The sequence below is a fragment of the Myotis brandtii genome, unplaced genomic scaffold (genome assembly GCF_000412655.1).
Source record: "Myotis brandtii unplaced genomic scaffold, ASM41265v1 scaffold417, whole genome shotgun sequence".
Lineage (NCBI taxonomy): Eukaryota > Metazoa > Chordata > Mammalia > Chiroptera > Vespertilionidae > Myotis > Myotis brandtii.
Window position 1 is genome coordinate 617,153 of NW_005366017.1, and position 13,579 is coordinate 630,731.

General features: G+C 51.4%; 1 protein-coding gene across 1 annotated transcript in view; it reads left to right on the top strand.

The window, feature by feature from the left end:
* Positions 1-3,245: 3,245 nt before the first annotated feature.
* SCNN1A (sodium channel, non voltage gated 1 alpha subunit) overlaps positions 3,246-13,579 on the top strand; it is a 23,258-nt gene continuing 12,924 nt past the window's right edge. The window contains exons 1-3 of the mRNA XM_014545684.1: positions 3,246-3,746; positions 3,903-4,266; positions 13,423-13,579. Coding sequence (XP_014401170.1) covers positions 3,626-3,746; positions 3,903-4,266; positions 13,423-13,579 — 642 coding nt within the window. The 5' untranslated portion in view covers positions 3,246-3,625. The remainder of the gene's footprint in view (positions 3,747-3,902; positions 4,267-13,422) is intronic.

Here is a 13,579-nt window from a genome sequence, read left to right on the forward strand (position 1 = left end):
CTTTTCAGTTCCCTCATGTGTGAAGCAAGCAGCTAGTTGCAGAGTCAGCTGGGAAGGGCCTTTGCAACCGTCTGGGCTGCCTTATCCACCCACTCCTGCCATTTTGTTTTTCAGAGAGGTCAAGTGTCATTTTCAAAGTCACATACAGAGTACACACACACACACACACACACACACACACACACACATTATTGATTTCAGAGAGGAAGGCAGAGGGAGAGAGAAACATCAATGATGAGAGAATCATAGATCGGCTGCCTCCTGCACAGCCCCTACTGCGGATTGAGCCCAGAACCTGGGCATGTGCCCTGACTGGGAATTGAACCCGGGACCCTTTAGTCCACATGGCCAATACTCTATCTGCTGAGCCAAACCAGCTAGGACCAGAGTTTAAAGGCAAAAATGAAACTCAGAATATATGAGTGCATGGTAGAGGGGGTCAATGGGGCATCTGTAATACTTTCAACAATAAAGATATGTTTAAAAAATACGTGCAAGTCTATACAGGCACCAAAAAGATAGAAATGGATACATCAATTACATTGGCTCCCCTTGGGCTGAGGGGTGGGAAAGGCATGGGACTAAGAGAAGCTTTCAGAGTTCTGCCCACTTACGTATTACTGGAAAATTGTATTGCCACAAAAAATGTATTTGGGCATTTCTGCACTTTGAAAGATAATATTTAAAATGGAGCTATGACAAAAGTGCAGGTTTCAGATTTCTGTTTTTCTCCCAACAACAAGCTTGCTCTGGCCAGTTCCAGATCCAGGCTGCTGCGGTCTCTGAGCTGCCACCCTGTACCCTGGCAGGCAGCTGCAGGGACACCGCACTCCCCGCTCAGCCCAGACCCGGCCCTTGCAGCTCTCCTCCCAGAGCCCTTGAGATGAAAACTATTTGCTTGTGCTTCCGTAAGCCAGCAGCGGGGTTTCAGGCACCAGGCAGCAGATGGAAAAGGCAGGGGGGTGTCTCTCAGAACCTTTGAGATCAAACAGGCTGGGCGCTGCCATCCCATTTGTAGGCAGGATTGTCCCGAAGTTAAGGACCTGGATCAAGGGAGAATGGAGCTTCTAGGGGTGTCTGGGTCCCCTGGGAAGGTGGGAACAAGGCAGAGAGGTTTTTGCAGGGCCAGGGAGGTAATCCAGGACCAGACTGCTGATGAATCCATGGACTCTGTGTGACTGTGGGAACCTTCCTGGCTTTCAAAACCAGGGCCAGAGTAGCCCGATTCCCCCGGAGCCTGTAGCTGGTCTGTCTAGGGAAGTAAGTGGCAAAAGCCCTAAGTAGACAACCCCAGAGGAGGAGAATTCTGATTCTGTTTTCCCTCGGTTGCTATTTTGTTTTGTGCCCTCATACAGCTGGCTTATCTCTGTGGAGGCTCAGTTTATTCACCTGGAAAATGAAGAAAAAGCCAGCCTTTCCCTTCTCAGCTGGGTGTCCCCAGCAGACATCAAAGGAAAAAAACAGGACTGGGTTTGGCATCTTGGTTGACAGTAGCTCTCGCTTTAAGAGGCCACAAGAGACTGCCCAGACAGAAAGCACCCTGGTTGTATCCTGAGCCTAGAGTTCCCTGCTTCCCTCTTCTTTGCCTGCTAAAGTCCCTGTTGTTCCTTACAACACCCAGCTGAGATGCCACCTTCTCCAGGAAGTCTTCGTGACTCTCTCCAGGCTAGAGTCTCTCCTTCCCTCCCCAGGCTCACTAAGCCCAGGGCTCTTTAAGAAAAAAAAAATTAAAATGGCTGCCTCTTGCATGCCCCCCCACTGGGGATCGAGCCCACAACCAGGAAATGTACCGTCGACCGGAATCAAACCCGGGACCCTTCAGTTCACAGGCTGACGCTCTATCCACTGAGCCAAACCAGCCAGGGCAAACCCAGGGCTTTTATCTCTGCCACTAGAATCCTCCTCTTCCTATATTGCAGGCCTGTCTTCTTCCACCCTGTATCAGTGCCTGTGCTGGGCACGTCAGCGGGATGCCCATGCCTGCTCCTCTGAGGAAGCAAGGAGGAAGGAGAAACCAGTGAGCACACTCGGGGCTGCCTGCTGCGGGTCCACAAGGGGTTGACCCCTCGCTCTCACAAGGGGCCTGGGCTGTGTGGATGGGTATCCTGTGCCTGTTTGGACCCTCTTATTGGGCCTGATTCTCTGACCCTTCCCTCTCTGCTTGGTATTTTACTGTTTGTGCTCTTGCTGGATTACGTTTGGGAAGAGACTTTGGAGGAAAAGCCCCGACAATGAACGTTTCCTTCCTTCCAGGGCTGGTGTAGACTTGGCCATGCCTGCCCTCTTCCTCCCGGACACCCAATGCGACCCACATCCCTCCCTGCCCCCTCAGTGCCTGCTGTCCCTGGGCTCCGGGTCTGTGCCTAAGTGCCCCGGCCTGTCCCCTACCTGCCTCTCAGTGCCCACATTCCTGCAACCCCGTGACCACAACAGGGGACATTACACATTCCTGGTCTGGCAGCCAATGGTGTAAAAAAGAACAGAATGTCCCAGGGCCCCGCCTAGCCCCCAGCTTCACCTGGGCCCCTCCCTGGCCTGGACAAGGTAGGGGGTGATGGTGAGGAGTCAGGAGGGAAGAGGATAAACCAGGAGGGAGAGGCAGAGGGGAGCTTCGTGCTGAGTGCCAGGAGGTACTCCCACTAGAATCCTCTCCACCACCTGGGGGGTGAGGCTGACCTGTGGGTGCCCTTGGAGGGACTCCCCAGGGAGGGGACCTAGCTCCTGGAAGCCCACTTGAGCCTCCCTCCATTGCTCTCCTGCAGGAGAGGGGAGAGTCCCTTTGGGGCTGGCTCCCGCCTTTTCACCTTCCTCTCTCTGCCTCTCCTCCATGCCTCCTCCCAGTCCTTCCTGCACCTGTCTCCCTTTTTCTGCCTTTCCTGCTCTCCTGGTCTCTCCCCCTTAGTCTCACAGTCCTGGCTTGTCCGTTTTCCTCGTTTTTGCCCTCCTAGCTTTGTGTTCGGGATCCTTCTCCCCGGTCAAGATTTCTGACTCTCACTTGCCAGTCTGTTCCTTGCCTGTCAGCTTCCTATCACTCCCCAGGCCGACTCTGCTTCTCTGTCCCTACTCCCAGGTCAGCCCTCGGGAGTCCTCCTCCTCCTGGTTCTCGCGGCTCAGACTCCTCCTCTGACCCTCCCCCGCTCTGCCCTGCTCACCTTTAATTGAGATGCTAATGAGGCTTCTGTTGCTTCCACCCCGGCCGGCAGGCGGGCTCCCAGGCCGGTCTCTGCACCTGTCAGGTGAGGGGGAGGAGAGGCTCTTGGCTGCCAGATTCAGCTAGAAAGGAACCAGTCCCAGTCCAGTCACAACTTGGGAGTGGGGAGCAGGTGGCAGCCAGGACTCCTGGAGACCTGCCATCCTTGGGACCTGGGACGGAGGGAGTCAAGACACAGCGAGTCAGGACACAGACCCGGCAGGAGCAGGACGGGAGACTGGAGGAGAGAACCTGGACTGAGAGGGGAGAGGGGGAGGAAGAGGAAGAGAGGCAGGATCAGAGAGCCTGGCACACAGAGGAGCGGGCGAGGAAGGAGAGAGTTGGGAAAGAAACCCAAGAGAAGGAGAGAGAGGTGGGGGGAGAGGGAGAGAGAGAGAGAGACCAAGAACGGGACTGACTACTAAGCAGAGGCTGATGGCTGAGGAAACGAAAAGGGAGGTTCTGGGACTGAAACCAAAAGGTGACCTTATCAGGGAAGCAGAGGAGAGGCCACTCCAGAGAAACCCAGCTCCAGCTCTGGCCCTGGCTCCAGCAGGTCAGCGGGCTCCTGGGCAGGTGGAGGGAGGGAGGAGTGGGAGGTGGGCATGGCCTGGAGCAGCCTCTCTCTGGGGTCAGGCTGATGATGGGAAGGGCACTTGGAGCCCAGAACTCTGCCCTGACCCTGACCCTGACCCTCCACGACTCACCCAAGGGCTCATGAAGGGAGACAAGTGCGAGGAGCCGGGGCCAGACCCCAAGCCCGCGGCGGCCCCCCTGCAGCCCACGGAGGAGGAGGAGGCCCTGATCGAGTTCCACCGCTCCTACCGAGACCTGTTCCAGTTCTTCTGCAACAACACCACCATCCACGGCGCCATCCGCCTGGTGTGCTCCCAGCACAACCGCATGAAGACAGCCTTCTGGGCCGTGCTCTGGCTCTGCACCTTCGGCATGATGTACTGGCAGTTCGCCCTGCTGTTCGAAGAGTACTTCAGCTACCCTGTCAGCCTCAACATCAACCTCAACTCCGACAAGCTTGTCTTCCCCGCCGTTACCGTCTGCACCCTCAATCCCTACAGGTCAGTTGGGCCCCCCGCCACTTCCTGGTGCCTGCAAGGGTGGCGCAGAGGGTACCGAGGTGCCCACAGGGCAGGCAGACCCTCAGGCCCAGGGGTAGAAGCCAAAACCGCCCCCAGGCAGACTTCCCTTTGGGCAAGATTGGGAGCTCCCCACTTGCTGGGCTGGCAGTTCTTTCCAGTGGAGTTTTCCTAGTGCCCAAGGCTTATTCAAAGTGTGGTTGTTGGACCAACAGTGCCTTCCTCCTGCAAGCAGTAGGGGGCGCTGATGAGGTCAAGATGCTGGTAACTTCCCAAAGGGCAGGGTGGAGGTCATCCCCAGCCTTTCCCTGGAGGGAGAGGAGAGCAAAGAACAGGGCCTCCTCCTCCAGAGAAGAACCTATCTCAGGTGCTATGGCATGGGTGGTGGGAGCTGGCAGGGGTTAGACCCTGCTATGTCTGTCCTGGGTCAGATGGGGAGTTTGTGTCGGAGAAAACAAAATGAGGGATGGCGGCAAAGCAATGGTGAGTCTTGAGATTGGGGGTGGAGAGTTAGGGAGCCAGAAGGAGAATGGGACAAGATAGCTGTTCCCCTGTTCCCTTGTCCAGCTGGTCGCCCAAAGACCCAGGCGGAAACAGGGAGGTGACCCCTGCCCAGGAGCCTGGGTGTGTCCTGAAGTTTTGGGTTTCATCAGTGCTTTTTTTTTTTTTTTAAATATATTTTATTGATTTTTTTACAGAGAGGAAGGGAGAGGGATAGAGAGTTAGAAACATCGATGAGAGAGAAACATCAATCAGCTGCCTCCTGCACACTCCCCACTGGGTATGTGCCTGCAACCAAGGTACATGCCCTTGGCCGGAATCGAACCCGGGACCCTTGAGTCCGCAGGCCGACGCTCTATCCACCGAGCCAAACCAGTTAGGGCTCATCAGTGCTTTTTGCCAACGTTTGGTCTGGAAGCCAGAGGGGGTGGTAAACTGTGGAGAAGAAAGGAGGGTGGGGCTGGTGTTTGTATGTACCTTGTATTTGTGGTCACTCAGCCATGCAGCACGGTGGGAACTCCTGCCGCAAGCCAGACACAGGGCTAGGCACCTGGCAGGTGGGCTTCTTAACAATTCATACAATTTTCATGGAAGGCCAGGTAGTTTGCCGGGTACGGGGAAAGAAAAAATGGAAGCGCTAGGCATATAGACAAATGCCTGCAGCGCACTGTGCTAATTATAATAAAGATTGTGTGAGGTCTAGTCTCTACCTTCAAGGAGTGGAAGATTTATGGGTGCGTGTGTTTGCAATTGTGTGAGTGTGTGTATGTGGGTGAGCAAACACATTGGGTGTGCATGCAATGGAGGATTGGGTTTGGTCACATGTTGGCGGTGAAGGTCCCATATATTCTATTGTACCCAAAGGTGTGTCTTGGGCTAATAAGGGTTAGGACGTCCTGTCCTGCAGGAAAAAAACTGCTGGGCTGTTTTGTAGAGTGTCCAGGGTAAGGGGCCATTTACTACGAAGCTGCTTTATGCACCAGGCACTACTGAGTCCTCTACAGGCCCATCCTTTAATTCTCCCAACAATCCTCCAAGACAGGTACTATTAATACCCCACTGGGCACTTGAGGAAACTGAGGCAAAAAGAGACAACTCACAGGGCCACAGAGATAGTAACTGAGCTGTGACTTACCCTCTGTTTGCCTGATCACAAACCCCTACCTCGTCTCAATACCCAAGATGCGGGATGTAGAATAAGGTGAAGTTTCCTGAGATGTTTACATGTCATTTCCCAGTTCTTTATTATTCCTCCCTCAGCCTCTTTTCTCTTCCCTGGGTGGCCACTGGCTTTGCTCCTCTTCTTCCTGGCCCTCTGTAGCTCTCCTGCCCTAATCCTTCCCCCATTTCCCCACCCCTCATCGCCTTTAGCCTTGGTGGAGAGGAGGGACACTGGACTGCTCTGAGCCAACAGGGAGGGAAGGGCTAGGAAGCAGGAGGGACAACAGGCAGAGTAGTAGGTGCTAAAGAAATATTGCGGTTGAACGATGTAGGTGAGAAATGGAGAGGGCAGGGGTGAATCTGTTGAGGCCTGCATATTTTCTAAGGTTCTGTTGGGTGCAGGCCCTGGACAGTCCAGGAAAAAGCCTCAGAGAATGAAAACCAGAACCTCTGCCTCCATGTGCCTGAAGGCCGGGAAACAGGCACCCATACAGAAAGAATCCCTTGTGCCCGGCCGGTGTGGCTCAGTAGTTGAGCACCGACCTATGAACCAAGAGGTCATGGTTCAATTCCCAGTTAGGGCACATGCCCAGGATGCAGGCTTGATCCCCAGTAGGGGTCGTACTGGAGGCAGCCCATCAGTGATTCTTTTTCATCATTGATGTTTCTATCTCTCTCTCCCTCACCCTTCCTCTGTGAAATCAATTTTAAAAAAACAAAAGAAAAAATCCCCTGTGCATGATGGGCTGGGCTGCTGCAGGGCCTAGTGGAGAGAGCACCCAGGAAGGGAGGGGAGAAATGGGAAGCTCCTCAGTGCAGGGGGAGGTTATTGAATACCTACTATGTGCTCGACCCAATATTGGATGCCTTACAAGCACTACCTCATTTAATCCCAACAAGCCCATGGAGGCAGGCGTTATTATTATTTCCATTTTGCAGAAGAGGAAATGGAGGCGAAACAATTGAGCAAGGTCACACAGCAACTAAAGCAACAACAAGAGCACCAAGAGCTAAAACTTATATAAACTTAATATGTGTCAGACAAATTAAATTCTACATTAATTATTTAATCCTCACCACAGACCTCTGAAGTAGGTACCAGTATTACTCTCATTTTATAGAAGAGGAAACTGAGGTTAAATAACTTGCCCAAGTTAACACAGGAAGCAGGCAGTAAACCTGGGATTAAAAAACAATCCCCCCGCCCCCATCCCCAGAAGCCAGTGCCTCCCCAGTGGTTAGCAGCCGAGTAACAAACCAAATGTGTTTGATTTCAAAGCTCTTTCTCCCATTGCACTTTAAGAAGGGGCCAGGTAGAGGCATCCAGTGTTGGGGGTGGAGGGAGGGAGGGCAGCTGGTGAGAGTCCCTGGGGAACAGCAGCAGTAAGAGGAGGGGGTACTAGTCAGGAGTACAGGAGGGAGGGGTCTAGGGCTGTTGGCTTCTGTTCAAGAAGAGAGGCAGGAGTGGGTGGATAAGTTAATGCAGCCTGGTAGGTAGTGACCCAAGTGTGAATCATGCCGGTGGCAGGTGCAGGAAGCAGAGGTGAGATGAATGACGCCTACAGGGGAAGAAGGGAGGAGGTGGGAATCAGTAGACAAGGTAACCGAATGAGGCAGAATCAGACCAGGAATGCCCACTTAGTGGCAGCTGGGCAGGGCCAGCAGAGAGGGAGGAAGGAGGAGGAGGTGCAGGATTCTCGGCTGCTTCGTAACTTCCAGGAAAGGGGTAAAGGCTAAAGCAAGGATGTTCTAAGAGTCCAATGTAAAGGGTCAGCCACTGTGGTTCCTTTTTTTTCTGGCCAACACAGGAGGTGGTTTTGTTCACCCAAGAGAGAGGGCCAGTCTTCCCATCTATGGAAAACAGAACATAACTTTTCATCCAATTCTTAGAAGGATTTAGGCTTGAGCTATGGAAGGACTTGAGGTTCTTAACAACGAAGGAGGTCATGGACTCTCCGGAGATGGCAGAGCAGAAGGCAGGGCAGCAGGAATGGGGTGAGGAGAGGGGCCGTTCCCCAAAGGGAGAAGCTGCAGGGAGGGAGGGCAGGAATCTGAGCTAGGTCTTCCTGTCCCTATCCCTGGTGGGGAGATCTACACTTTCTGCAGGATCCAGAAGTCAGGGTCTGGGATGGCAGGCCTAGCAGGGACAGAAACCTAGACCCTTAAAGCCGACTCCTCCCACTGTCCCCTCAGTGATGGGCTCAGGAACCTCACTACCTCTGGGAAGCTGCTGTAAGAAAGTTCTTCCTCAGTTAAAGCTGCAGCTGACCTCATGATAGTATCTGCCCTCTGGTTGCTCTTTGAAGCAACCCCAAAGACACTGCCTCCTTCTTTACCCAGCGGTCATCAGCTCTGGTGCCCCTAGGAGAGCAGAAACTGTGTTGCAGCTTGCAAAGTCCACGACTGCTTTCTGATTCTCCTAACGGTTAGGAGAATCTAACCAGCTTGTTAGATAAGGAGGGAAATATCACCTCGAGTCAGATGAGAAAATGGAGCTCTGCGATCACCTAGCTGTTAAGTGGAGGGGTCAGAATTGGAATCTGGTCTGAGGCTCCACTTTTGTTAAGACCAGAGTCACATGATAGATGCCTGGCAGGCAGTGCTCCTGTGTCTCCTTAGCATTTTCTTCTCCAATCATAGTGATAGTAACAGTAATGATAATAAAAACAACAGCAGCAGTTGTATCGTACCTACTCGGCCAGGTGTTTTGAGCTGTACTACTTTTCATATGTTAGCTCATTTCATCCTCATGGCAACTCCATGCAGCAGGTCCTATCAATACTCCCATTGTATAGATGGTGAAACAGAGGCACAGAAGATAAGTAACTTCTCCAAGGCTAACCATCTGACGTGGTAAGGCTTAGTTCCTGTGTCTTTTCCCTGGATGAAATGGTTTCTAGAGCTCTCACTACCCTAGTTGTCTATCCTCTGAATAATTATTGGTTTGTGAGCATCTATTACTCTTAAAATGTCACAGCCAGGGCTGCTTCCACATGTGATCTGAGAGCTCAGAACCAATTCTGGAGGGGAGGACTGTCCCCAGGGGGCTCACAGGTGAGGAGATGCTGTGGTGCTGGCTGGGTTCATATAGGGGCCATGGTGGAGGGAGCATGTCTCCCAACCTGGGAGACAGGTTGGAGGTGCTGAGATGTGGAGGAGAATGGAGCTGGGGAAGTGAAGACTTCAGTGATCCTGGAGGAAGGAGGGCTAGGTCCCCAGAAGCACATGGCAGGGGAGGAAGCTGGTGAGTTTCCGGTGCCCAGTCCTGTCTCGTACTTCCAGAATGCTGACTGAGAGTGCTCAGCGAGGGGCTGCCTGGTGTGTGTGTGTGTGGGATGAGGGTTTGGGCTAATCCCAAGGTTGCCTGTTGAGCATGAGGATCACGTGAGAGAAGATCACCCAGGGGAAAGAGGAAGGGAGGAGGAGACACAGGTAGGAAGAGAACAGGGTATCAGCCCCAAGGCTCCCAGTGTCCCTGACCCTGCCAGTCTGTCCTGGGTGGAGAAGAAGGGCTGGAGGGGAGATGGCCAGCTGCCAGGAAAGATTTTGCTGCCTAGTCTTTTTTTTTTTTTTAAATATATTTTATTGATTTTTTACAGAGAGGAAGGGAGAGGGATAGAGAGTTAGAAACATCGATGAGAGAGAGAAACATCGATCAGCTGCCTCCTGCACACTCCCTACTGGGTATGTGCCTGCAACCAAGGTACATGCCCTTGACCAGAATCGAACCTGGGACCCTTGAGTCCGCAGGCTGATGCTCTATCCACTGAGCCAAACTGGTTAGGGCATGCTGCCTAGTCTTAAGTGTTTCCAAGCCTCAAGGCAGAGTCGTAAAAACAGCTGGGGCCATGGAGTCCAAAAAGGCTGGGTTCATATCTTACTCCCTGTACGTCCTAGCTGAGTGACCTTGGGGGAAGTTGCCTGGTTGATGGGCCTCAGATCCCTCAACTGTAAAATGGAGATAGTAATGCCTGCCTGACCAAATTGTGCAACGGTTCACACACCCCCCTCACCAGTGCAGGGCTGCCAGAGCAGATGAAAATGAGGGTGGTGATCATGACCTGGGTAGAAGGTCAAGGTTAGAAGGGCTGGACTGTCTTGCTGAAGCCCTCTTGTCTGCATTCTACACCCCCTCAGCCCTGGTTACTTCTCACCTGGGTCCTTCTTCTTGCAGGACATGATCTGATGTAATCAGTGGTTTTGCTCAGTGGGCAGTTTTTTAGTGCTAGGTGTTAACTGAAAGGGAGGGAGAGTTTCTTTATTGAAGGGGTGATATGGGAATATTTCTTGCTGCCTCAAGCTAAATACTGTAAGGGGAGAGAAGCAGAGGTTGGGGAGTGATGGCATTCTGTACTGAGCCTGGGGGCCTTGTCACAGGTGGGAGTTGAGGAGCTGGTCAACAAAGGCCTCTTTGGAAGAGGCAGGAGGGAGGTGAATATGAGGAGGGCCACTGAAGGGTGAGCCTGGCATAGGCACAGCATGGGCTCAGTGGAGAAGAGAGATGTGGCTTGAGAAGTGACAGCTTGGAGTTGGTGATGAGAATGAGGGAGGTGCAGGAGGCAGAAGAGGGGCACAGAGGGACTTGAGACAGGTTGGGATGGGGGCCCAGGCAGGGATGTGATGGCTCATGTTGTGAAAATAACTCCAGCTAAGTTGGGGCACCTGGATCCTTGCAATGTGACTACGAGGAAGACATTTGGGCTTCTGGGTCCGATCTGTGTCTTGCTGATATTTGATGGCCTCTTCGCTTTGATGGGCCTCAGATCCCTCAACTGTAAAATGGAGATAGTAATGCCTGCCTGACCAAATTGTGCAACGGTTCACACACCCCCCTCACCAGTGCAGGGCTGCCAGAGCAGATGAAAATGAGGGTGGTGATCATGACCTGGGTAGAAGGTCAAGGTTAGAAGGGCTGGACTGTCTTGCTGAAGCCCTCTTGTCTGCATTCTACACCCCCTCAGCCCTGGTTACTTCTCCCCTGGGTCCTTCTTCTTGCAGGACAAGAAGTCACTGACTGTTTTCTCATTTAACCTCTGAAAGCTTCATATGTAGGCAGATTTAGTGTTAGGCCCACTTTACAGATGAGGAAATAGGTTGGATTCAGAAAGTGTCCTTACCAACATCACACAGTTAGAAAGTGCGACTGGGACACAAGGACCCACATCCAGCCGACTAACTCTGGTGTTCTTTCTGGGGCACCTTTACAACTTCCTGAAATAGCCAGAGCTGGTACGGACACAGTGAAGGGCAGTGTGATGGTTAGAGAGCTTTCTGACCCACTTCCGCATTGTGTGACCTTGAACAAGTCACCCGCCTCAGGTTTTTGATCTGTAAAAAGGAATGGCAATAGTATTAGCTAACAGTGGCTAATAGTATGCTGAATACTCTAAAGATTACATTAAATAATGTACATTCTAATACCACAGTGCCTGGCTCAATAAGTACTAGCTATTACAACTATTCTTTTAATTACCAGTAACAAACAAATCTCTCAGAATATCACACACACACCTTCAACCTGAGCTACATTTTCTCCTATTAGGGGATGAGGTTGCAGTTGGAGCTGACAGAGGTCTTTATATTTCAGGAGGAGTTCTTCCATAGATATTTATCCTCCAAATGTCTGCCTATCCCAAGGTCATGAAGATATACAGTATATATACTATATCCCACGTTCAAAGGCTGTTAAATCGTGTTGTTACCCATATCTTCAGAAAAAAATCACTTCTACTGTCGTGGTAAACAACCTGCTTCCCTATTTATAATGGTCTGGCCCTCTAGCAACTTCAGCGCGAAATTATAGCCAATTTGCCTACAAACGTCAGGTGGTCATAATAATCTGGCCACTCAGTGCCTATCTTTGAGAGTCTTTATGGTTCTGAATCTTATGCTTGGGTCTATGCCTTAATTTTTGTGTATGGACTGAGGTAGAGGTTGAAGATCATTTTTTTCCTCCAGTACAGTATACAAATTGTTCCAGCACCAAATGTTTAAAAAATGTTATTTTACTCCCTCATCTGGTGTGGCTCAGTTGGTTGAGAGTCATCCCATTCACCAAAAGGTCACTGGTTCAATTCCTGGGCAGGGCACATACCTAGGTTTTGGGTTCCTCAGGTCGGTGTGTGTGTATGAGGCAACTCATCTATTGCATTGATGTTTCTCTCTCTCCCTCTCCCTCTCCCCTCCTCTCTCTCTAAAATCAATACACACACACACACACACACATTTTCCCCATTGAATTGGACTGGTGCTTTAGGAAAAAATCAGTTGACCATATATGTGTGAATTAATTTCTGGACTTTATTCTGTTCCATTGATCTACTGTCTGTCCTTACATAAGTACTACACTATTTTGATTATTGTGGTTTTACAGTAAGTCTTAAAGTCAGGAAGAGTAAGTACTCCAACTCTACTCTTCTTTTCTAAAATTGTTTTGGCCTTTCTGAATTCTTTCCATTTTCATATAAGTCTTAGGACCAGCCTGTCAATTTCTTTAAAAAAATGTTTGCTGAAGTTTTTATAGGGATTGTGTTGAATCTAAAGATCTATTTGGGAGACATCTTAACTCCATTGGGTTTCTGATCCATAAACATATATAACTCTCCATTTTTTTTGGTCTTTGCACTCAGCAGGATTTCTAGTGTAGAGGTTGGTCTTGCACATCTTTCATTAAATTTATTTCTAGTATTTGATGTTGTTTATGCTATTTAATATGGTGTTTTTATGATTTCATTTCCCAATTTTTTGTTGCTAGTATGTAGAAATATGATCAATTTTTGTTTATTGATGTTGTATCCTGCAACCTTGTTTAATCTATTACTTCTAGGTGCGTGTCCGTGTGCGTGTGTGTGTTTTGTTTTGGAAGGTTCTATCCCTAAGGCCCTGCTACTCTGTACTTTCATGATAGAGACGGTAAGAGGACCAGTATTAGGAAGAATGTGATTATTTATACTGCACAGTGTTTAACTTAGGGAGTTTGGGCCCCACCCAAAACTCATTAAAATCTAATCCTGGTGGGGAGGGGCAGTTAGTGTGCAGCATGGGTATTTTTTGAAGTTCCTCGGTAGAAGTGCAATTGAGAACCCCTGGTTTAGAAGGTGCGGGGTGGCAGACAGGACCAAAGGCTCCCCCCGCCCCCACGAGGGGATTCGGGTGGGATGAGTGAGGGGCCCAGGTCAAGGCCACCCCCTCTTCTGTCTCGGGGAGGGGTACACAGTTCCGGGTTCCCTTCTAGGCCGCGGCGAGTGGGAGGACAGCGCCTCATCGGCGGGCGCCGCCTGCCTCTCCCTTTCAATAAACAGGACACTGGCCACGATAAATGCCGTCACCGCTGGGGCTCACTGACGCCTCCGCTAATCCCGGCGGACACACCTGTCCACCCCCCTCCTCCCGCCTCACCAGTTTCAGAGGAGGAAACTGAGGCCCAAAGGCCAGGCGAGCTGCCCCCAGCCGACCCTTTCCCCATCGCCCCTCCAGGTACACGCAAATGAAAGGGGATCTGGAGGAGCTGGACCGCATCACGGAGCAGACGCTCTCCGACTTGTACAAATACAACTCCTTCAACACCCTCGGGAGCCACCCCCGCGGCCGCCGCGGCCTCCGGGAGACCCTGCCGCACCCCCTGCAGCTCCTG